Below are 25093 nucleotides of genomic sequence, written 5' to 3'. Positions count from 1 at the left end.
GGAGTTGGAAAGACCTAAAGAATCCAAGCACAATAGACAGTTTCACATCATAAAATAGCTCCAGTGTAACTAAAGTCTGAATCTGGGTATTGTGGCTTATTTATACAATGTAAACATAGTGGGAGCCGRCTTGCACATCTAAACATTTAAAGATTACACTAATGAGAAATGAAAATGAATGAAAATTTTTTATGTACACGCACACATGTTCATACAAACACACACACAGTTAAAGCGGGAATGTTCAATGTTACTAATTTTAAAGTCAATTCTGTAGAATACTTCAAAGTGCAGTTGTAGCAAAGGAGCCCCTTGAAAATCATGTTCCTCAATCCTATTTTTACAAATAAAACTATCCACTCCCACAGTGAATAGAAATTGTCAACAAATTTACATGAGATAGGTACTGTCACCTATCAGTATTTGTCCATGATGTATTCCCAGAAATCTAATGGAAGACAGTTTTATTTGCTAACTTTGTTTGACTTTGACCCCTTTTCTATCAACCGTACTTCCCTGTACCAGGTAAAGTGAATATTGCAATGGCTTCAGGGGAAACAGAATTTGCACTGGAGCAGGCAGGTTCTTTGTCACCACCCTCTTCACAAACCAGACTGAAGCACAGCACTCGTTGTTACTAATAAAATGTTTGCCACACTCCACGTTTTGAAGCCAATTGATCCGAGCTCTTCCAGAGCTCAAATAAAAAACACAGATAAAACATGCCTGTTTTGTCATGCAGCTCTTCTGGAWGGCATTTCTCAAACATTATGAAAAAAAAGTCTGAATAATGTGAGAGTGCCTTGAGTAGCACTTTAGCCTCTAACAGCAAAAGCCTCATCCTACCCTGTATCTGCAGTGCTTGCATACAAGTTTAGTGGATCAGCAGTTGACAGAAATAATTAAGCACTAGCCATTTAATAAGTGAGTATAGCAGGCTTACACATTACTCAGACTTTTGGCTTAAACTAGGCCATTTATAGTCAATAAACTCTACCTAGTCCAAACTTCTCTCAGCTGCAACTAACGTTTTATACAGATTATTATCTCTAAATGTGATTTGGTTCTGGCATTGCTTTAGATCCCCTGCTTTGTTTTAAGTGGACCTTCTGAGACCTGTGGAAGGAGACCTTACATTTTGCTATACTCACAATGCCATGTGGCAGAGATTGCCTAACTGTGGGGCTAACTACGGCCCTGAGGAGTTTCAGGAAAAAATAGCACAGCTCCATGTATGTTGGTCATACTCTTTCCTGGTTGCAGCACCTGAGTAAATCAAAGCTCTGCCATCAGATTTAGTCCTCTTTGTACCATGACTTTGGCCAGGAACATGGTCTGGATGCTGCACAGCTGTGGAACTATCTTATAAGACACATCTATTACATACTGCTTAGCTATATAAGAAATCATGGAGGCAAGTTCGGTGGAAAATCTACTACAGGGATCAAGCAAATGAACCTGTATAAATTGTCATAGCTCAGACACAGCTGTGGATCTGTAACAACTAAAGATCTGTTGTCAAGATGCAGGATTCACTGTGGGATTCACATACTTCTGTACATATTTTTACGAGCTGGATAACTTTATGACTGATTTAATCATTAACTTAAAAGTGTAATTAATGACATGTTTCAGGACATTAACTGATCATTACCAGGGTAAGCGGAGATGTCCTCTGTGTTACTCTGAGAAGTTTCACACAACTATCAGTTGATGGCATGGTCAGGAAAAGATCATTTCCTCTGAACTGCCAGAAGGCAAATGTGCATGGTCTGTTGGTCTAGTTCATTACTGGCGAGTCTGATAATCAATGAATTTCCTTTGTTTCCAGCAAGAATCAAACTCAGTCACTACTAGACATGCACTCAGTTAAGCAATTTTACCAGTAATCAAAAATATTTTTCTCTTATTCTGTATATACCTACAGGAAGAACAGAAAGAATCCRTTCAATAAGCTGAAGAAGTTTTTTTCTGGAATATGGCTTTACTTGCAGAATAGATTTTTGGTTTGCTTTAGAGACTCAATCCACAGGGCTGTGTAAGTTACAAAAGTACTGATGCTACTATCAGATATTCATCCAATAYAGACAGTATATTAAGGAAGTATTTTCCTGAAAGTTTCCAAAAATATTAGCTTGCAATTACTTCATCGAGTTGTTCTGAGAGGACCTTTCTCATTTTAGATTGGGACTGCAGTAACAGATTATATCAGATATTTGCTTGCTGTTCCATATTAACTCTTTTCAATCAGCTATATCTGAAATTAAACAGACACATAGTGAATAAATGAAATATAATATATAAATGAGACTTCACTTTCCTTCTTGTAAGCACTGCCCAGAAGAGACTATCTTTCAGCAATAGCCAGTAAGAGCTATATAATCTGCTCAGAAGTAAAAGTGTGAGATCTCAAACAATGAAGACTTAATATATGTCTCCTGCACTCATTTACAGAACTGTTTGGATTTGGTCTTCTCCCACAGTGACTAACCCCTGCTTCTACTCCAGGGGCTTGCTTATTCTGCCTGTTCTGCAGAATAAATCACAGGATTTCAAGAGAGACTCATCTGCCTTGAGGGTTTTCAAAAGGTTGAATACCTTTTGTGAAGCCCTTTTTAGTGGTCCTGTGCTTGCCAAAAATGCAGTCTAAAAAGTCATAATGAAATCAGGAAGTGACAGTTGAAAAGAAATGAGGACAGTGAAAGAAATTAAGTCCCAACAGACCAAGTGTAGGAAATTTAACTGAAAGTGAATGGAGAATATGCAGCAAGTCATCTGTCATCTCTCAGATGAGGAAGATATACTCTGGAACCAATTATAGAAAACTTAAAGCGTTTTGGAAGGAACTAAAGGTAAATGACCTTTTTGGTGGTTCTTTCAGGCCCACAAACAAAAGAAGAAAGAAGATACCAGAGATGAATGGCAGACTGCATAACCAGTGGAAAGATGAGGGCTTTGGCTCTGCAGAATATTGTAAATGGGGTTATTCATACAGCATAACCCACCTTTTCAGACAGGATTAATTGGAACAGACAAGAAGGTAAGAAGAGAAGGGCCAAGAAGACAAATCCAGCAGAAACTCARATTCACCATGTAACTGACAAACTGAACTAACTGCGTTAAGGAGAAGAAGAGAACTGTTGTTTACATCCCAAACTTACGGGATTTAAGAAAAATCAAATAGAAATTCCTTTTTATGACATGGAATTTGACATAGTGGACATCACAGAGACCTATATAACAACGTAAGTAGAAGTGTACCAAACTAGACCAAAAGTCTGTTAAGTCCAATGCCATCTTTGACAGCAATCAGCAGAGGGTATTTAGAAAAAAAAGAATGTAAGATACAGCCTAAGCTGAGAGTGTTGTTCCCTAATGTATCTCCTTAATCTTGCAGCAATCAAGTTTCCCGATGGAAATATTTAACCTAACTTGAATGAGAATAAACAGTAATTTAAAAAGATATTATGATGGCATGGTATGGTAGTACTTTATATTCAGGACACTTACCTTTTAGAACTATTGACAACTGGAAGTCTAAAAAATATGAATAAACCAGCAGACTATGGTACTGCTTAAATAAATCTGAATTACGCACACCGCTGGAGGTTGGTGATTGTCTAGGGAACAGTGATTACAAGCCAGTTACATCCTTTATGAACAAACAGTGGATAATCCCAGGTGGTATTTTATGTAGTTGGGGTAGATTCATTTCACCCAGTATTAGCCACCTGAAAGTTAGGTGTTTAGTCTAAGCTATTTATCTAGGCTCCCTTGGTAGGCAATGCAGAAATTAACACTTCTCAGCAGTGATTCATCCCATTCACGTTAGACAGGTATCTTAACGACAAAGTGAAGTTTTAAAAGCTTTGTGTAACAAACAGGAAAGAAGAAACAATTATGAATCCATACTGACTAGAAATCAGAAGGACTAGAAAATTCGTAGGGGAAGCTAAAGACATTTGAAAAAAAAATCAGATCTAGTAAGGTAGAGGAAAAGTTTTAAGGATTTTAAAATATATGCAAAACAAAATAAGTGGCGATAGTATGGCCCATTTCTACAAGGGGTTTTTACATTCAAATGCATGCACACAAATAATTGCACTTATAAAATATATGTTTTTCCAGAATTATGTTAAAAACACTCTACCCCGCTTGTTCAGAAGAGTGGTCCCTCTAGCTCAGTACTCTGATTCCCACAGTGACAGCAGGAGCTGCTACTAGGGAGACTACTAGGCACTGTCTATGGGCCATATTGGTGCATTTTCCCAGCAATGCACCATCATTGGATTAGGGATCCTAGTGAGGGGCGCATTCCTGCACATCCCCTTTAATATCTGATTATGTTCTTGGTGTCTAACTCCCTTCTGGCCCTACTGATAGTTTCTGCTTCTATATCTCTATTAAAATCAATCCCCTGACAGTTTTCAGTGAGTGCCTCCTAGTTGTCCTGTGGCATCTGGTGAACACCAGGGCACCTAGCCAAACATTTTTGTGATTCTGTAAACCTCAGTTGTGCCCTCCTCAGCCTCCTCCATCTATTGGGAAGAGTCTCAGCCTCTTAAGTGTCTCCTTATGAGGCAGCTGCTCCATCTTCTCCAAGTTTCTGGTACCTCTCTCGAAATTCCTTTGCCCTTCTTGAGACACARAAGCCAAAACCACACTTACTCCTGGAGATGTGCACATGTTAGTTTTCCGCAGAGCAGCAAAACCAGCTGCAGCAATCTGCTTTCGCTCTTATCTTTGATACCTATTCTACTAAAGGTCAATGTTGTGTTGGCTTTTTGGCTGCAGCTAAYGATTTCAGAGTAGTTCCTAAGTTGTGAGTACCAGTTCTGATTTTTGGCATCATGTTGGTATAGATTAAGTTAGGTATCCCTAAAGTCCCTATGCCCCACATTTATTTACACCAAAACTCATCTGCCTATCAAGATCCTGTTGTATTCAAGTGGAGCTGAAGATAGTTTTGAATCAGATATCCACTTCGTGAATCCACGAGTGCTAATGTCCGGACTTTTATATGGAGTGCTCATATGGAATCCTGCCTGTAGCATGCCTTAGTGAGCAATAARTTCACGTAAAAGTTGACTCAGAAATGTAAAGGATTGATTGATTACATATTAATGAGAAATCAGTAATACTAAAATATAAATTGAGGTATTAATATCTCTCTTWAGAATGTGATTATATAAATGGCTGAACACTGGCTCCAATCCAGTTGTATTAATGAGACTTTTCTCATACTTAGAAGCTATGTCTATACTAGTAAACGAAAATGCCTGGGATTATTCCCTGACACTGRGAACTAGGTGGCCAAGAATGGCACACACTACAATAATTATCTTAYATTGTCAAACCAGGATAGTCTCTGCAAGCTGCTCATTGTGTTAGCTCCCAAAATGCAGGCCCAAGAACTGCATGGGAAAGTTTTAGCTGGCACAAGCCAAAAGCGTGCCGGAGATTGTGCTAACGGTGTCCCAGTACAGATAACTGGGTTCCGTGACACTGTTACGCTGTTACATAACTCTGTTTAACATACTAGTCAAAAGGGAGCATGATGTGTAAGGYTGAAATGAAAGCTTTAAAATAATGTATTTTCAAATGTTTAAGGCTGTAAGTAAATTTAAATGTCTTGAACACTTTTTTTAAGAGCTGTTCCTTTGATAATGCATTCCAACATTAAGTTCACCTTCTATTTTGACTGCCATAAACAGAATCTGTGCTAATCTGGGAATATTCACAGTATTATGCTGTTACTGAAATATATGTGAGGAGTTTGTATTCATGGAAGTTTTAGCTTCACAGATAAGATCATGACTCAGTCAAAAACTGAAATTGCTCYCAGCATGGGACTGTACAGCAACCAGTGCAAGTGGGGCCAGCTAGGCCTCCTACGCCTCCCACCCCAAAAGCTTCACTGCAGTACATGCTYATCCATCCAAATCAACCATTTAAATTGATCCAGTGCTCTATGCTTTACATAAAGCCAACACATAGTTTTATATTCTGCTGACATGCTATGCATCATAATTGACCTATACAATTAATTAAAATCAATGAGGAAAGTAAGTGGAATTTAACCTTAATCAATGCCCAAAGACATCAGGATGTCTGAGGTCACCCTGAAACATCAGTATGTTCAGAACTAAATTTATTTCAGGTAAGTACAAAAGTCTGAATGTTTATCAGTTTCTAAACTGCCAAAATCTGAAAATACCATGAAGAAGGGATACGCTAAAAACATTTGAAGCACTTTCTCATCTTGAGATGTTTCTTTCAGGTCAAATATACCATGAGAAAACCAATTCTTATGTATGTTATTTATTCACTGATCATGTTCAAAGATACTAAGCATACTGTCTTAGACTGAACTTGCCCAAGAAGCAAAGCAAAAGAAAGAGGAAAGAAAAAAAAATGATTGCTGTGATTCTGATAAAGTAAAATGACATTAGAAGTAGAAAATTCTGCAAATGTCACAGAGGAACTGTCATAGAAGAACTGCAGTTTCTAGTTTTTGAGTAAACCATCATTTACTCAACTAGCAGCAAAATACAAACAACACTAGCAGTTTCTACCAGTAGAAAGAGCCAAATATTAGCCCCTTCCCAACAAGACCGTAAGTAATTATCAGACTTCAGCAAAAATAAGCTTAAAAATGACAAGGGTGCAAACACATTTTAACAGAGTGACTGCAGTTCAGCAGCCTACTGCCCAAAAGCTGGGCTGCAGTGAGCATCCATGTGCGCTCTTAGAATGGGGCAAATGCAAGGTGAGGCAGCAATTTTATCTCTCTCTCATTATTCCTTGAGCTACGTGTTAAGTAGCTCATGGGCCTAAGCCTTAYGATAATTTTGATGTTAAATAACTCTCTCAGGATTTCATAGGACACCAGTGGTATATTCCTATCAAGAGATGAAAAACTGAGCAAAAAAATAAAACTAGTAACAGGTCATGAATGCATATTAGATAATCTGTTGAGCAAGAGACTGCRGAGTGCTTATTTCTGAGAGCTCCATGGTGGACCAATTAACAACCATCAAATGATGATCAGTTCCTAACCCTTCACAAACAGGCTGACTGACCAACTGTGAAAAAGGTGTCAGTGTGCTGGATACTTAATATTGCCTGCTGTCACGACTCTTCCTAAGAATTGTGTGATATTTTATTTTTGCCTCAAAGATCCAGCTTCTGGATCATAGAGTATCACAGAATTGGTAAGGTTGGAAGGGACCTCTGGAGATCATCTAGTCCAGCCCTCAAATGAGTGGCCCACACTGGGATTGAACCCACAACCTTGGCATTATGAGCACCATACTCTAACYGACTGAGCTAAACCTAACCCCATAAATAATAACAATATAACAAATAGGAAAACCTTTGGACTGCTGAAAGAGAATGTATACTAGGGTATATATACCAGAGTTACTCTCACTCTTACTCAGTTTGAGGGTCAAGAAAAGCTATGCATATATGCATAAGCTTAACTTCAGGTCAGSGGACTTCCAATTGCCTACAGAGTTTAACCAAAGACTTAAAGGTTTTTCTGGATCAAGGCCGGATGGCTTTCTCTGTCCTTTCCATGGAAGAGAAGTCACATTTGTGAAGTCTATTTGCTTATCCAATCAACACTGTGATTCTCAGAAAACATTTGAAGTATATTACCWTAATGAAATCTTGCATAATATAGTCCAAATGATTTTTAAAATAACAATTGAATTTTCTGTAAATAAGCATTTGTGGAGAGCAGTTGATGAAGCCAAATATTTAAAAAAACATTCAATATTAATGAAAAGATGAACCAATTAGAATTCATTTTAAGCAGGAGCTTGCTTGTAGACTTTTCTTATTTTGCTAAAATAAAGCTGTTTACTAAATATTCCAAGAACATACACATGTCAAGTCAAATCTGGTTGTACAAAGGAAAGCAGAAAAAATATGTTGCTACAGAAACTGTAAGAGATTTTGCCTGTGCTTAGCCTGAAAGCATTGCCTGGTAAAATATCAATATAGCATRCATTAAAATTCAATTTTCTTTTGTCTCTTTTCTGTTTTAAGTATGTTTTACTGCAACAAATTTTCACTTCAAAATTTCTTCATTCAGGCCCCCAGAATTTTGGATGTGTGAAGATATGGAAAACCAGATAATTATTATAACTATTAGACTAATCAAACATTTCATATGAGTCAGGAACACTTATTTGAGTGTAGGTACTGGATGGCTGACCAGGAGTGCTGGTGTCCTGSGTCTGCTCTTCACATATAAGGAGTATTTGGGGGGGCGAGGGGGGAGGCAGGATCACATTCCCCACGGTTATGGATATGATAGTCAACAGCAGCCTTGGCTATGGTGACAATGAGATGACAGAGCTCCTGAAGGAAGAGAGGAAGTCAAGGAGGAGAGTAAAAGCGTTGGACTTYCAGAGAGCCAACTTTGACTTGTTCAGGGAAGTGGTAGGTAGGATCCTATTGGAGGCTGCTATGCAAAGGAGCCCCAGAAGAGCTTCTCAGTCTTAAGGAACAGCTTTCTTAAAGCACAAGAACTATCCATCGCAATGTGCAGGGAAAGTGAGCAAATTTGGCAGAAGGCCAAATTTGGCTGAACAGGAAACTACTGACTGAGCCCAAATGCAAAAAGGAAGTGTACAAGAGGTGGAGGCAGGGACAAGCTGTCCGAGGGGAACATAGAAGTAGTCTCCAGGCATGCAGGGATGAAATGAGGAACACCATTGTTTAGATGAAGTTGAACTTGGCTAGGTACAAAGGGCAACCTGTAGGGGTTTGCAGGTAAGTCAGCAATTACAAAAAAAAAAAAAAAAAAGAGCAAGGATAACATGAGCCTTCTGCTTAGGGGGAAAGGAAACCTCATGACAAAGGACACAGAAAAGGCTGAAGTACTCAGTGTTTTCTTTGCCTTAGTCTTCACTGGCAAGGTCTGCTCTCAGGCCTCCCAGGGCTTCATGCCCTGTAGCAAAGACTRTGGTGAAGGTGCTGCTCAAGGTAGAGGAAGACTGAGTTAGGGACTGCTTAAGCCAAAGTCTATGGCAGTGGCCAGAATGCATCTAAGGGTGCTGAGGGTCATTTGTGAAAGGCTAGGGTGAGCAGGTGAGGTCCCTGATARCCAAAAAAGCCAAATGTTATACTCTCTTTCAAAGAAAGCCCTAGCTCATCAGCCTCACCTCAGTCTTCAGCAAAATCATAGAGCGAGTTTGCATGAAAGCTATTTCAGACACAGGAAGTACAAGACAGGGGAACAGCCAACACTGAYCAACCTGATTGCTTTCTGTGATAAAGTGACTGGCTCTGCGCATGAAGGGAAAACAGCGGATGTCATTTACSAGGAGTGTAGCGAGGCCTTAGACATGCTCTCCCACAGTAACCTCATAGCCAAATTGGGAAAATGTATGTGGGGACTATGAATAGGATGAAAAACTGGTCATTGGAACAAAGGACTGGACCATTGGTTTCAAAGGTCCAGTCCAAAGTCTAATTGGCAGCTGATTGTGAATGCCATTCCTCAGGGACCAGACCCCAGTAGTGTTCAATGTCTTCATCAGCGATATGCAGGAAGGAGTGGTAGATGTTCTCCCTGAGCCTGCAGGCAATGCTGCGCTGCAGGGACTGGTTGATGTGCTGGAAGGCAGGGCTGCCAGTCAGAGGGATTTCAGCAAGCTGGAGAAATGTGTTGACAGATGCATCATGAAGTTCAGGAAAGACAAATGAAAAGTCCTGCACRTGGGATGCATTCATACAGGCTGGCCAATGGACGGCTGGAAAACCCCTTTGCAGATAAGGACCCAGAGATTTTTCAGCCCTCATACAAGAGACAGAAACAAACTGGAGAGAGTCTGGGGGGAGGAAATTTGTTTTATTTAGCCTGAAGAAGGGCAAGGGAGGATGTAATTGCAGTCTTCCATTACCTAAAGGAGGTTTGTAGAAAAGACATAGCCCTCTCCTCTCAGAGATGCACAATAAAGGACAAGAGGCAACGATCACAAATTGCAGCAAGGGAAATTTCAGTTGGCCATAAGGAAAAAGTCCTTCACAATGATAGTAGTGACTATTTTGACCAAAGAGGTTGTGTAATCTCCATCCCTGGAGATTTTCAAAAGTCTGCTGGCCAAGACCCTGAGCAACCTGATCTAAATTTAAAGTCAGCCCCTGCTTCAAGCTAGAAGCTCAAACCAGATGATCTCTGAATAATCTTTTAGCTTAAATTATTCAATGACATTACAACTTCTCATCAGCCTGTCTTACCTTACAGGAGTTGAAATGTCAGTTTACAATATTTTTTATGACAGTTTACATCTCCATAGGAAAGCTGCATCTCCATAAGGAAAATATACTGCTCTTACTCTGATCGAACAGGTAGACCTCATGGAAGTTTTAAGGTTTTGAATGCATCATAGGGGGTTAGCTCTAGTCATGGATCTTGGTCCCAGGGTAAACTGTGGAAATCAGATGCCCAGAGCTGCCCAGAAGAAAAGTGTGACAGATCATGCATCATCATAAGGAAGTATAAATTACCACTGCTTGGAAATGAAGTTTTTTAATTCAGTTTAGTAAAAACTAAGTCAAATATTCTGGTGCAAGGAATGTCAAATGTTTCATTTCAATACCGAAATAAATGTTTTGACTACTCAAATGTGAATTTTTCAGATTGTGCATCTGCTGGAAAATCTATGAAGGTCAACTTTCTTCTCTGTTTCGGAAGAAAAAATGACTTGAAAAGACAGCCTTTCCTGCAGGACAGAAATGCCATGTTTCTCTCAGTTCTGACAACTGACTACTGCTGAGCACCATTCCTCTAAAGAGCTGCAAGTTCTCTTTGAACTGCAGTCCAATGGCTTTGCCATCATGTTTCCATAATTATTACTGAATTGAGGTCCAAGAAGTGTGGATTTACTCAGGACCATCTCTGCCTGTTATGGCCTCAGTGATTTTAATTAAGGTATTCTGAGTCTTTGCTCTTACAAACAAAAGGAAAGAGGGAAACTGAGCCCTGTGATTTATTTCTTACGATCTAGTATGAAGGTATCATTTGCAGAAGGCATTATGATATCTTTCTTTACAATGAACATTTTTTAAAAAATCAAGGAATAGCTTTAAGCTTTCCCAAAATGAAACTTTTTTTACCAGAAAGCAATAGTTAGTCTAAAAGCGTGCATATAAGGTACATAGAAATGGCCAAAAACACAAGAACAATATGCTCTTCCAGCAAAAAGATAGAGGATTCCCATTATCGTCACCTCATTAAAAAAGAAGAAATAGCACCGGGTCAGGAATTACTTTCAAGACATCTTCTTTAATAGAGTTACCTTTTTCTCCTGGAGGCCCAACTCTGCCTGGACGACCTGGAGCACCTTTTTCACCCTTTTCTCCAGCCTCCCCTATTAATACAAAAGGAAATTAAAAAAAATATATCATTAAGACAGAACTATTTTCCATTGGTGGCAATGGAAAAGTACCATTTCTCCCACTGAAAATAAAAGCCTATTTTTAGAAGGAGGAAAAAAATAAAAGTGGACGGAATCTGACTTAACAGCTTTATTTGATGTGTAAAGACTGCAGTTACCTGCAATTGACCTGTTACTGTGGCAGTAATAAAACCAAAGTGAATTGATTACTGAATTCTTATATAATGGGTCTACTTCTGTGGACATTTTTATATGAAAAACTCCCAAAAGCCCAACAACATAATTCATTTAAGTAGAAGCTGCAGAACTAGGCTTCAAAATGCAAACTTGTGGCTCCACATTCACCAAATGCTTTTTGAGAATCTGCCAAACTCTGCCCCTTTTCAGCAAAGCATCTTAAGCACGTGCTTAAGTCTCAAGTGAGAATGACTTAACCATAACCTCATATTGAAAGAAAGCTTATGGCATAACTGAATAGGGATGGATCAGGCCTATAGAGAGAATTCCTTCATCTTTATTTTTAGTTACATTCTGTGCCTCCTAATCTTTGTGGTATGAAGCACTACACATTGTACTTACATTTGCATAGCTCATRGCATATTATAGATTTTCTTCATATTTTAATGTCACTTTCTGTGAATGTTTGCCTCAACCTTATCTTTCATTAAAAATGTGGGAAAATTACCTTGCTTTGCCCCCACTGTTATAATTCGCCATCAACGTAAAATTAAAATATATCTTAAACAAAAAAGCAGCTTAAAGAATGATTTACATCACCACCTCCTATTTAAAAAAATTCTGTACAAAAGAAGTGCTATGGCTTTTGTAGAAAACAAAATGATGGCAGCCACTGAAAGGGGGAATCCAAAGCCAGAGCCAGCACCGGTGGCCTGACGCCACGCTGTACAGAACAGGAGATGCGCATTAGTTACTCTCCCAGAAGCTGAAGGAAGCACTGTAGCAGGAAAGCAAGTGGTATCTGGCACTTCTAGAGCTCTCTGGCATAGCTGGAAGCAGCATGGAGAGGAGTCATGGAGCTGACATGTGAGAACAAGCTGAGACRTGGCACGATGCAAACAGGCAGCCTCCACCTCTCTGCCCTTATTGCAGATAGATAGAGGTGGCTGTGAGCTGAACTCGTGTTGTATGTCCCTTCCTCAGACTGCCAGGGCGCTCCAGAGGAGCTTCCGCGCCTTCAGACATGCAAAAACAGGCCATTCCTTGACCTTAATGAGGACAAACTTCACATAATCCCCTGTGAATAATACTGTTAGTAAGAAGCAGGCTCTTATTTGGCACATCTGCAAACACAACTTTTTTTATTATCAGGTAACTAATAGGCTTTGTATTACTGTCTTTCCCCTCCCTGCCCCGGGCTGGTTACGAGTATTTGCTTCCCAAAGATAAATCCTGACAATGACTTTTCGCTTCTCTCTGGAGGCTCAGAGCRGGCTATTACAGCCTACTGCTTTACACGTTCTGCAGAGTGAGAGCTGTGCATTAGGGATCAATAAAATAGATCACTCTTGCTTCAGGCCATTACACTTGCCTGCATTTATTCCCATAATAAGATGACATTGCATTCCTTAGTGTGGGCCTGTAGGAAAGTTTCCCTGACAGCAGGTTACCCCATTGCCGGCTCTACCACAGACTGCTTTGCAGCTTCTGTTTTCAGTTGCTTAAAGCAGCACGCCCTCGGCCGTGAGGGACTGAGCAGGGGTCTAATTCAGCTTTGCAGTGTTTAAGTCCCTGTTTTGCTGTACATACTCTGAGTGGTGTGCAAGCTGAGGAAGYAGTCCTTGTGCAGGATGAAATCCCCAGCAGAGCCAGTGAAAAGGCAGAGGAAGGGCAGCAACAGCAGGAGCTTGGCCCAAACCTGCACACAGATTGCCACACCTGTGCTTTAGGAGATCATTTCCAAGTATGAAAGGAAATGTCCTTCCTCAGAGCCATTCCGCGCTTGACCGCTTGGCTGAGTCACAGCAAGAAGCACCAGTGGAGCGTGGTGACCCCTACCCTCCCAAGGGGAAGTTACTCTTGGTGACTGAGCTACAGCAGGAGTGCAGAGATCYGGGTACAACCCTGCCACTATCACAAACCTCTTGGTCAGTCGGGTCCAAGAGAGATCTTTGGTAATTCAGATAAGGTATCTTACCATTCTTGCCTTCTTTTGTGAGTTTTTGTTTGTACTCTGCCTTGCTTGACCCGGATTACACCTGTACTATCTACTGYAATGAAAATAACACTTCAAATATTAAATACATGAGCTATTAAACATCCCTTGGCTGGTGATAACTTTCTTCCGTTACTCGTATTCCCTGTATAAGTAGAAACATCAAGTGTGGGAGTGAAAAATAAAGAATATGGTTTTTATTTATGCAACATCAACTTTTTTATATATTGTATGCCAATGAGAATATTAAGACAATTTKTGCTTTAGATTCTAGAAGGCAGATGAAACAAGCTGTCAAATCAAGAACTTTCAGCTCTGAAGGATTTTCCATGCWATTTTTTCTCTACAATAATAGTAATTTCATTCTGATGGGCCTACCAAAAGGAACAGAACTTTAGGAAGAATACCAATCRGTAATACAGCAAGGCTTCACCATCCATCCGTTCTCCACATGCAACACACTTTCCCCCTTATAAATATTATTGACTTTCTAAAGAACAAATCATTCTGCTGTCTGGATTCTTTGCCTTCCTTGTACTTTGCCCTTCCTTGTTTCATCGTAGTCCTTCATTCGGTTCTGGTTTTATATATATATGTGTATACAAAATCAGTTCCTATGACCTAAGCTGCTGACTTTGAAACTCATTAAAACCTATTCTCAGTGTCTTTATAGTCTTTCTTTGTCTTCCACTTCCATCTCCATTCTTATCTCATCCCCACTTCCAATATCTTTTTATTCTATGGGATCCTAATTGGCTTTGTGTTATATTCTAGTTTCTTTTCTAATGGTTTCCAGTCTCTCCATTCATTCTTTGTGCCCTTCTTTTCTCTTTTCACTTATCTCATCCTGTTCTTCTAAAATTTCTCCATTATGCTCCCCTGTTTTGGGGTACATTTCCCCTATCTCTTTCTCCTTCACCACCTCATTTGGGCTCAGCACCATCTCCTAGGCCTAAGGTGCTCTCCACCTTTTTCTCTTTCATGCATCACATGGTCCCTCTCCTTTCCTCCCCTAGCTCCCTGCGCCCCCTCTTTCCCCATGTCCCAGAAGGCTTGCCAATCAGCAAGCACCCATGGCAGTTTCGGGGTCCAGGGAGGCTCTGCTCCTCCATCCTCCAGGATTTTGCCAGCAGCTCAGCAGGGGAGGATCTGGGGCAGGTCTAAGACCTGTCGTGAGCAGCTCCTGCTGCATGACAGAYGAAATTTGGGCATGCAGCCACATGWATGCTCTGTTGAGAGGAAACCTTGGCCGCTGAAATGGGTTGGAGTTGTGCCAGTAGGTGACAGCAGTATCTTATTTCCAATTCTCTGAGCTAGCCCCCCTGACAGMGTAGCTGGAGCATTGACGGTTTTTTAGAGATTTCGCATTAACTAGGGCTGCATCAGGCCATTTTGTGCTTCACTGAATTTGTACATCAATCACTCTCACTTTTGCGATGCCTGTATCTCATGAGGTGCAATGAAAGTCATTAACATTTGGGGCTTTTTTGTTTTTTCCTGGCTCAGGATTGCCTTCTGATAAAAGGCCAGGATTATTACTACACTGCTTATATGTTTTAAAAACYGTGTTTTATGTAACAATAATAATAAGAATGGTCCTTTATGTCACAAAAATGGTCATCACAAATGTTACTTTTGACTGATTACACAAAGAGGAAAACCAAGGCAAAGAAGTTACAGAACTTGTCAAAGCCTGACAAAAACAACTTCTCATTTCATAGCTTTGGTTTCCAGTACTGTGGTCTGCCGATTTGACTGATCTGTGTGCCTTTAGACAAGATATATTAAACTTGATAGTGTCGTCCTATATGAGTCACATAAACAGCACTATCCTGTGGCTATTCCACACCAAATAGATAAAAGAAAAAAAATTACTCAAGGTATAGTCAAACCTCAGAAKATCTGGATATATTGAACTAGTTTTGTCCTTTCCAATTGTAACATGTGTAGAAGGTATAAATGTTATTAAGATTTCAAAGGCCACCTCCTGAAATAAATTTAGAAACTGTTTTCTTGGTTCAGTTCAGGCAGCTGTAGATCTATAATCATAATAAACGGATGCTATATATAAATATATGATACACGTTATATATAATATATATAGATATATGTCATATATAAAAATATATAATCCTAACGAACAAATGGTATAATTTTTTGGTACAGTAGCCAGTTGGCCAAGCACAGCTCGCACCCTCCCCAAGTTCAGTCCTCTTACTTCCAGAGCAGGGCGCCCACATCCAAACCGGGCAATGTCTGTGGAGGGCGATTTACACCATAGCCAAAACCGTGGTCAGACTGTGCAAGCAGTTCAACCAGACCAACAGCTGCGAGACAGCACCTGAGCCTTGCCCTCACCCTGAATGATCCACCAGCACAGACGTGGCCTGAAGTCCGTATTATAGCCCTCAGGCAATTGGTTAAGCCCAAAGTTTACGTAATATTAGCGACAGCAGTGTTGTCAGGTGAATTGTGTCATTCTGAGACACTGAAATGCATAACAGCCAGAAAAACTGTGCGGTTAGTTGTGCAGTTTTTAAACAATGCAAATTTTTTTAGGCTTACTGATAAATCAATGGTTTAAATAGTTTGGTTTTTTTTTTTCCCTTAGTTAATAGGCATTTCTCCATGCTCACAGGTATTACACTCTGGTAGAAATATCATAGCCTTCATAAGAGGAATTGTTGCTWTTAGCTATAATAATGGGGCTGGGATTTCACACCACAATGGCAATAGATGCTGTTGCTTTAAAATGCTAATTCTTTCCTGATGTTGATTTCATATCTAAGGTACTTGCATCAATACATTCCTTACTATGAAAAGACCGATATTTAATTATGCCTTCTTTATTGGGAAATATTTTGAGGCCACATTGGGTAGAAATGTGGCTTTTGTGCATACAGTCTATAGAAATGCCCCTAAAAAGCTTTATTTTCTTACTGCTTCTGAAAGGTGCTAGGGCATTTAAAAACAATGGAAATTTGGCCCAAAGGACAGCACACAGAATACTAGAAAACATATAATAATTTCTTTCAGTACATCTCAAGATGGCRGTGAAAACCTCTCTAGGTGTAAAGTAGGGCTGATTTCACAGTCTCTGTGTGTGAGTATTACTCAGGAGTATAAGCACAGAGAAACTAATCAGGCACCCACCAGAGAAACAACTGTTCACCAGGRGCAGGTTTCAGAAATTGTGGCATGCATTCTCTAAACCGTATCTTTTTTAACAGACATAAATTCATCTTACAACCTTAAAACTCTGTTTACAAGGAGGCTACAAACTGGACAAACGAGAGAGCCACTGAAAGGCGTCTCCTTTGCCTCAGTTAGGAACTGCCAATGGTGCAAATTAGCCTGTTAAAAGAAAGTATTTGGATGATGGAGTAGACTTATACATTACCTTTGAGGCCTGGAACAAGAATTTGAACAGAGCAGGACTCCTCTGCTATATGTTGAGGATATCCAGATCTTAGCAGTGACAGGAAGGCAAGGCTAATTAGAGTCCCCAAGAAAACCAGATCTCTCTTCATAATGAGCACTTACAGGTCACTGACTCCTAAACAAAAGAATGAATAAACAGTTATAAGAATTCCAAAGACTTTCAACAGTTTCTGAACAAATACAGCACCCTATTGTGAATACAATATATTTTTGCATGCCATAACGCGTGCAGCATGAAAAGAATGTGTGCAGGTCCTCCAAGCAAGTTGTACATTCCACAAACATACATGAAATTTGTAGTAGTGCTTTATTTGTTTTGGCATTAGAGTGGGTAGGATAAAACTCAGAAGAAATTTAGTTAAGAAGGATGAGATTCTGATTCTTTCCTCTTAATAAAAATACTAAGTAAAGCTAATAACAGGCAATTCTATGTTCACTGTTTTTCAAAGATAAGCAGGCAAGGTCAAAGGAGAAAATCTAGTATATGGGCTTGCATTTAAAGATATAAGTACTAAATTGTCACTTAGMGAGAATGAATATTGTTCTAAAGAGGCAGTTCAGTAGGTGATAAGACCAATCTAAAGTCCTGAGATTTCACTTCCCGTCTACCTGAGCACTGAAACTGTGACCAGTAAATTCTTTGATGTAATAGCCCTCATCTAACTCATTTAGGAGGAGGAGGAGAGATAATATTTCACTATATCGTGGAATGAACACACGCCAGAATCTTCAATAAATCTTAAAAAGATTAATCTCTGAAATATATGCTCTTCTAAGTCCACCAGTGAAATGGCTTGTCTGATACCAGGTTGTGAAGAAGCATCTCAGAAAGCTGCAGTACAGAAATGGAATTTGTGTGAAAGGACCATCAAAAGCTGGTCTTCAGGAGGTCAGTAGAAATAAGCCTTCAGCAGTGACAGGAAAATAGGGAGTTTCAGCTCATTCAGTGAGAATAAGCTGCTATAGCAGCTTATAGTTGGTTATTCACCAACCCTGGCACGTTTAATAGCAATCTCAGCAGCAAGGCTAAGTAGATGARTTTGGACTAAAAATTCTTCCCCTGAATTAGCATCCAGTTTGTGCTTCCATTATCCTTTAGGAGATAACACAACCAGACTGCAGCAGGGGATCGGCTGGAAGCAGTTGTCTTCGGCTGCAAGTTGTCTCTTGCAGGGAGAGCCCGGGGTGAGTTATAGGGCAGACAGTGCTGCCTCGCAACACCCTGGCCACACCACCTGGGATATCTCTGTACTGCAAGGCTGGTGCACTCCACAACACACCCCACAGTTCTRATCTACTGATCATCCAGATTTGGGACACTGGCCAGAGCATGCTGTGAACTGCTTTTGACCCAAAGCTCTCCTGCAAATTTCCTTTCAATGCGGAGGAAGGCACAGCAGCAGGGCTATGCCTGAAAAAGGAAGGGTACATACKTGGATCTGGGAAGAGATCCTAGATCAAGAGATATCTTTCTTGACACAGGCATAGTCTTGATACAGGTCTACAGTGGGGCATGAAGCCCTAATGAAAATCATTGGTGCTGAGTAATCCTCACATGGAATAAGGGCGAAAGGACTAATGTGAGATATTCACAGCCACAAGTTGCCATGCTCCTGGAATAGGACAGCTCTGAATTACTTCTCACCTGAGATTCAATAATCTCAAAAAGACCCAAAAGAGTATGGATGAAAAAAGGGAAGTCTCTGCTAAGCTGTGATGTAACRATTTTGTTTTCAAGGCCTCTGTGTCTTTTCTCTAAATTTCAGTGTATGTTTATATGCACATTTTCACAGTATGCTATGCAATATGATACATAATAAAAAGACAAAAAATACTGAACTGTTTGAACTGTCCAAATTTCCTATTATCTTCCAGTCCATCAGATTACAATATAAGCAGTCTTAGTAGAGATGCATTTGTACCCTCACAACATTCCTGCCAACAGACTGATAATTACTGTGATTTACAAAAATCTCTTCTCACAGCTTAGGACCAGGTTCGAAAGAAACACTTGTATGCAGATGCTTAAGGTATTTTTTCCCTTTAAGAGTACTCAGCCCTCTAAATTTTGCTTAGGCTGCCATAACTAAGGTGACTGCCACCCATGTATATGTGTCTGAATCAGCTTTAAATTAGCTAGCTCAGGTATTGCTCGGAGCGCACATACCCACAGAAGTACAGACCTCAGCATGGGCTGCTTGAATATTTAGGCCACCTAAAGTTTTGTGACAACTGCAGCAACACCACTTGAGGCTTCTCAAGAGTGCAGGCAAAACTGAATTTTGCCACCTCAGAGATAAGGAACCAGGCCTTGAAGAGAAGATTAATCATAAGGGTGGACCTAAAGAAGAAAAATAGCAGAAGGAGAAAAAAAGAGTTGTGGAGATTTGACTTCAAGCTTCTACTGCCACAGAGAGAAACTTCTGCTCCCTTCAGTAGTAGCCCCTGTCCAATACCTCAGTGGGAGCAGAAACCAACACAGTTTTCCAGGGATCTGAAAGACAAAATCAGGAGGAAAACTTTTGCTGTTTTGCTATTCTCTGCTGTCTCAGGCTGTTATCCCCAATGTTTATACACATGGCCAGCCCTAATTCTAGAAACCAGGTCAGGCAACCAGTCTCCTTAAGCTTATTTTCTAAGGTTTATACCTGATCCTGATCACAGTCATGACATAATCATAAGGAATCAGATCTCCTTGATACTGTTCTTTTCCCAAATATCTTAATGCATAAATCATACAAATTACTTCAGATACATTAAGCTTGGATTTGGACACATTTCCCCGAAAGAATCTGTAGGGTACAGGGCACTATGTCTGGAAGTACTTTGTGAYCCAGAGGAGCATGCAGTATCCACAGTAGACAGTCTTGGATCTTTTTGCAGTGTACATAAAAGGTTAGGAATCAAGGAACATGATTCACATCAGTCAGCAAGTGAAAGAGGGAGCGACGAAGACTAGTCAAAAGGAAATGCTGAGAAAAAGGGAGTTTCCCCAAATCTTCCCTTCAAAGTCTTGATGTCAGTGAAGACTTTGGCATTTGAATAGCCAATGCTGGTACACTTGAAAAAGAGGGGAGCCATGTCAAGAACAGGCTTCGCAATCCAATTAGGGACCAACGCTCCATGCATGGGAAATCAGAGAGTTGTTGCTGCCACAGTCAGCCAAGGGGACACGACAGAGATATGTGCCCAAAAGTCTCATTCAGACACCTGAATATAACTCTCAGCAGTAGTCAGACACCTTTGAGACAGGGAACCGRGCCATCCTGGACAGCAGTCATGCCCGTACTCTGTTGGCCAGGAAAGCAGAGGATGTGATTCCTGCTTTAGCCTGCAACYACAGCCCCACAGCCCAGGGGAGCGCCTAGTCCAGAAGAAGGGCAGACAAAAAGGCTTTGCAAGGCAAGTGGTTAACATATTCAGCTGAAAGCTTGGCAACCTAGGCAGTTTCAGTGCATGCGATGGATGAGACTTTCCCCCAGTAGTGTGGTGATAGGAATTCTCTACAGAGAAGTAGGAGACGTGGATGGAATGACTTGAGAGAGAAGAAATTGAAATTAGGATGGTGCTCCAATTTCTGTATTATTGGATAAAAAGGCAGCCTCACTTCCTCCGTTTGCATTTTAGAGATGTTAGATGTAGCCAGACTACAACTGAAAGATMGAAGACTGCAGGTGCATTAAATATTCACCTGCCTTTGCAAACCCCTCCACAGCTCAAGCCTGAGACAGGCACGGCGCAGCAGAGAGCAGTCCGGGCTCCTASGGAGCTGTGCGCACCCGCGGCAGCCAGAAATGAAGGATTTTCTCAGGAGAAGCTAAGCCACTGAGAAAGCATCGCCACACCGTCCACTGCAGAGCTCACGAGCCTCAGAGACGCRGGATTACACCCCACGCTGGCTCGTGAGAGCCTGACTCGCACAGAAGATGGGTTGTGGCAGCCTGACTTTAAGGGAACCGTTCGAGAAAACAGCACTTCTTAGCAGCAGTCAGGCCACAGCACCTGGGCCCCACACGAATACTTAGCAAATTATCTCAGTCTGAGAAAAGCCAGTAACAACAGAAGTCTCTGAAGAGGCTGCAGATTAAATACTTCACAGTGTCTGTAACTGCAGTAAAGGGACAAATTAGTAGTAGATATCAAACCAGAAACACATTGGATATCACTTTATCCACCCTTTCTTTTTCTTTTTTTTTTTTTTTTTTTTTAAACATTTCCTTTGCAGCTAAAACTGCACACAACTGAAACAAGAGCTCGATCTCCAGGTATGTGCTGCAGCAGTGTCTTTCATTTTAAAATGATGGAAAATTCCTTGCCTTTCTGACCTATCTTCAAGTCCATCTGGACTTCAGCGTCACAAAGGYTATTTAGAAGACTAAATCCCACTGAAATTAGTCCTCAAACACAGATGTTAGCTCATCTTTTTCAAATATTATCTTAATCTTTGTCTCCAGAGTATCTTCAGCATCAAAACAAACAATGTCAGAGAAAAACCCGAAGATGTTCAGCATTTGGAAAAGTAAGAATACTTTCCAGTATCTACATAGGGTTATGAGCCAGACTTGAGGCACTGATAATGGTGACCCATTAAGTCAGTGTAAGTGGAATGCTTTGAAGAAATGGAAAGAGTAAAAGGCAGCACTTACATGGAGGAAAAAAATAGTGAATGTCTCTATTTCCATTAGCAATGGAAATGTAGCAATGAAACTAGCACAACAATTTTAAAATAGCTTTTGAGACCTGCGAGCATTAGGGAACCTGCCTCACTTGCTGAGAGAGAAGAGCTTTGTTACACCAGGTTTCAAGTGACAAATCCCTGAGTGGTCATCAGAGAACCACTGAGGCTGAGAGTGCCACAGGCATCGTTCAAAATCACTCTGGGACTGGTCATGCCACTTCACACCAAGTGAAATGACCCTGAGCTTCCTTGTTAAATCCTCCACGCTGCAAGTGGAAAGCTTGGAGGCCAGATCAGCAAGCAAACAGTTCATGTGTGATGACCCTGCAATGGCCCTGGGCCATGTTGCAAGGGCTGGTGCCATACTGCAATCTGTTATTTGGGCCTAGAAGCGACACCACAGATGATCTGCCCAGCTGAATCCAAATGGATAAAAAAAAAGTAGCAGGAAAATGCTGCTTGCTGGTGCTAATGCTCAAGCCAGCCACTGTCTGTAACTCTCTCTATAATGCTAAACAATCCTTGTTTGGGGCTCTAGCTCCTATTTGAGTTAGTTTTATTTCTTTATTATTAAGTTGTTTTCACTCTTAATGAGTTATGCTTTTTTCCCACTTGAAAACAACTGCACTTCATTCTCAATAATCTTAGATGCTTTATCTATGTTCTGGATTAACTATGTTCTGGCGCTGGTGCACAAGTCTGCAGAGCCAGTCCATGTCTGGAAGCAATATAGACATATTTGTGGATAATTTTCCCAAGAAGGTTTGATTCAGTGCTATGGATACATCTATAGTGCAGAAGGATAGGATGGATACATCTCCAGCATTCAACAGCTTTCACTCCCCTGACTTTTCAAGTCCTTTTCATCCATATCTCCCAGAACTGTCCTCAAACACCCCAACAGGCACTATACCACATCTGAAAGGATGCAACACATGCCCAACAAGTCATGCCATTTAAAAGCCAGACAGCAGGCTGTGACACAGATCTCACACTATTTCAAGGAAAAAAAAAAAGTAATTCTGATAACACCAGGGCCCAGTGGAGATCCAGGGATAAGCTCTTGGGGGTGGTGGGGGCAGCAAGAGAGGACGAGCCTTCAGCACTGTGCGTACAAGTCACTTCCTTTGGCCAGAGGGCTACGAATCATGCCTGGAGAGGATGCCTTTCACACTGTAGATGAAACCTATGTCACTGACCTTTTCTTTCTCCATTATGGCTTTGCTGATAGCCTCACCTACGGAYGTTTTGTGTAACTATGCTTTTACTTTATCTTAGCTGTCTCCTGTTTGCCGTCTCAGCTCGCCCATCCGCTACCTTGTGTAATCAAGGGTTGACCATTTAGCTAGAATATAAAATAGGAATCAATGATAAAGCTACTTAAACCATGGGTAATCTTTTTCATAACACTGCTATGCTTGAAAGTTAAATGCTAAGTGTTGATTTAAAGGTTAAAGCAATGGGCTTGAAAGAGAAAAAATACCTAAATGTTAATGCTGTARGATTCGGAAAATGGGAACCATAACTGTTGCAGTTACAAAGTCTCTGTGAAATCTATGGAGCATGCAGCAGCATAAAGCAGAGAGGTAGCACGTTTCGGGTCCTGATGATGCTGGAGGTTTGCTGTAGAGGGCACAGGAGTGAGTCAGAGCTGACTGGAAGCTAAGCCTAGCTGATAGGAAATCATTGGTTCTCCCAAAAGTGCACTGAAGTCTGGCTCAGTAGAGCTATTTCCTCAACCAATGTTTGTGAGGTTTAAGGGACTATTAGTTCTGCCTCTACAACGCAGGTGCCCTTGCCATACCTCGGAACAATAGCTTCACTTTTCAGCAAGAATAATGTTTTTAAAAACTGTGAGATGAATTTTTTGCTGATGTGGCTCTGCTGAAGTCAAAGAGTTCATATCAGAATTAACTTACCATTGCTTATGCTGAAAGCAGAAAAAAACAGGGCTTTAGCAAGGATGAGATGCAAATATCACCAAGAGGGGGAAAATATATTTTCAAAACCTGTAACTAGGAGATGAAACCCACAAAATTTCTTCCCCTGAGCACCAAAACGTATAGCTCTGTGTGGAGTTTTTTAGATGATACAGAGAAACACTCAGGTAGAATTTTATCTTGGTCTTTGTAAAGTGTTGGTCAGAGAGAACTTAAAATGCTAAACAAATTTTCTCCCACAATGTTTTATTCAATGTCTCTGTTAGATAAGCTCTACTATTTCCTCATCTGCAGCTATAATTTACGGAAAAGTTTATGATTTTGGGTGCCATCCTTGAGGCATGTCAGATAAAATTTTCAGTATTCCTAGCCACTGCAAAATCCCAATGGGTTCAAACACAGGTGTTTAGCACTTCTAAAACCTGTGCCTAAACTGCTTCAGTTCAGCCTGGCTCCTACACAGCATATACATGAGAAGCTGACAGTATCCCTACATGCATCTGTAGAAATTAAAATACCAAGGGACCACTAAGAATCAGCTAATGATTTGGAGAATACCGTAGGGTACATTTTTTTTATGTAAATACAGATTACTTACATATGCATTTGCCATCTTATTTCTGAAACTTCAGGACACCCCTTTCCAATCCTCCACCTCCACAAAACCTTAGGATTGGCTACATGGGTTGGGATATCCAAGCAGTACTTAAATATTTAATCTCCATCCAACCAGCCCAAGTTTTCCAATTTTCTACTTCTCTAGGTGCTTAGAGGTTTTCCAGATGTGTCTGATAGCTGTCCTCTTGAGGGCACTGCACAAGCTCAAAAGGTAAATGTAGTCTTAGGAGGGTGATCACAGCCACCAACTAAATTCTCTGAGATGCAGAGATGAGGCAGAGAGGTCTATCAAGGTACTACCCAGGAACCCCACACATGTCCACAGTGATACATGCTTTCTTGTACAACAGAAATGTCACTCAAGTATTCATCCAGAAGGTCAGAAATGCAAGTTCTAGAACATCTCTTACTTAAAAGAACTTGAACTCACAACTCCAATTCCTCCAGAGAGCAATCTCACAAAGATAGGATATGCTAGATGAAATTAGAGGATAGTCAGGCATACCTGATTAAAGGATTGAAGGTAAGCAGGTAAAAAGGAGCCTGGCTTAAGTCTGGTGCTAGGAAACTAGCCCAAAAAGGGGGCAAAATAAGTTTTTCCTTTACTGCTTTCTGTTCTTACATCACACAACTGACTCGTATAAATATATGGACAGTGGAAGAATGCCCAGACAGGGGACAAAATCCAGCTAAAACACCAAATGGCAGGACTAGAAATGGTGAGAGAAGCTCAAGATAAAAAAGAAGAACAAAAAAATTGACCAGGGAAAGTGGCAGAGGGAGGACAGAGGGAGAAATGGCCATGCAAGGAAAGTTAGCTTTCAGTTGC

General features: G+C 40.6%; 1 protein-coding gene across 2 annotated transcripts in view; it reads right to left on the bottom strand.

Moving 5' to 3' along the window:
* The window catches only part of COLEC11 (collectin subfamily member 11), a 38903-nt gene that overhangs the window by 5217 nt on the left and 8593 nt on the right, over positions 1-25093 (bottom strand). For both annotated transcript variants that reach the window (XM_085322919.1, XM_085322921.1), the window contains exons 2-3: positions 16988-17143; positions 11316-11387 (exon numbers count right to left, since the gene is read on the bottom strand). In XM_085322919.1, coding sequence (XP_085179045.1) covers positions 11316-11387; positions 16988-17117 — 202 coding nt within the window. In that variant the 5' untranslated portion in view covers positions 17118-17143. The remainder of the gene's footprint in view (positions 1-11315; positions 11388-16987; positions 17144-25093) is intronic.

Source organism: Rhea americana, unplaced genomic scaffold (genome assembly GCF_003343005.1).
Source record: "Rhea americana isolate MKP2758 unplaced genomic scaffold, rheAme1 scaffold_80, whole genome shotgun sequence".
Lineage (NCBI taxonomy): Eukaryota > Metazoa > Chordata > Aves > Rheiformes > Rheidae > Rhea > Rhea americana.
This window is presented reverse-complemented; position numbering and strand designations above follow the sequence as displayed.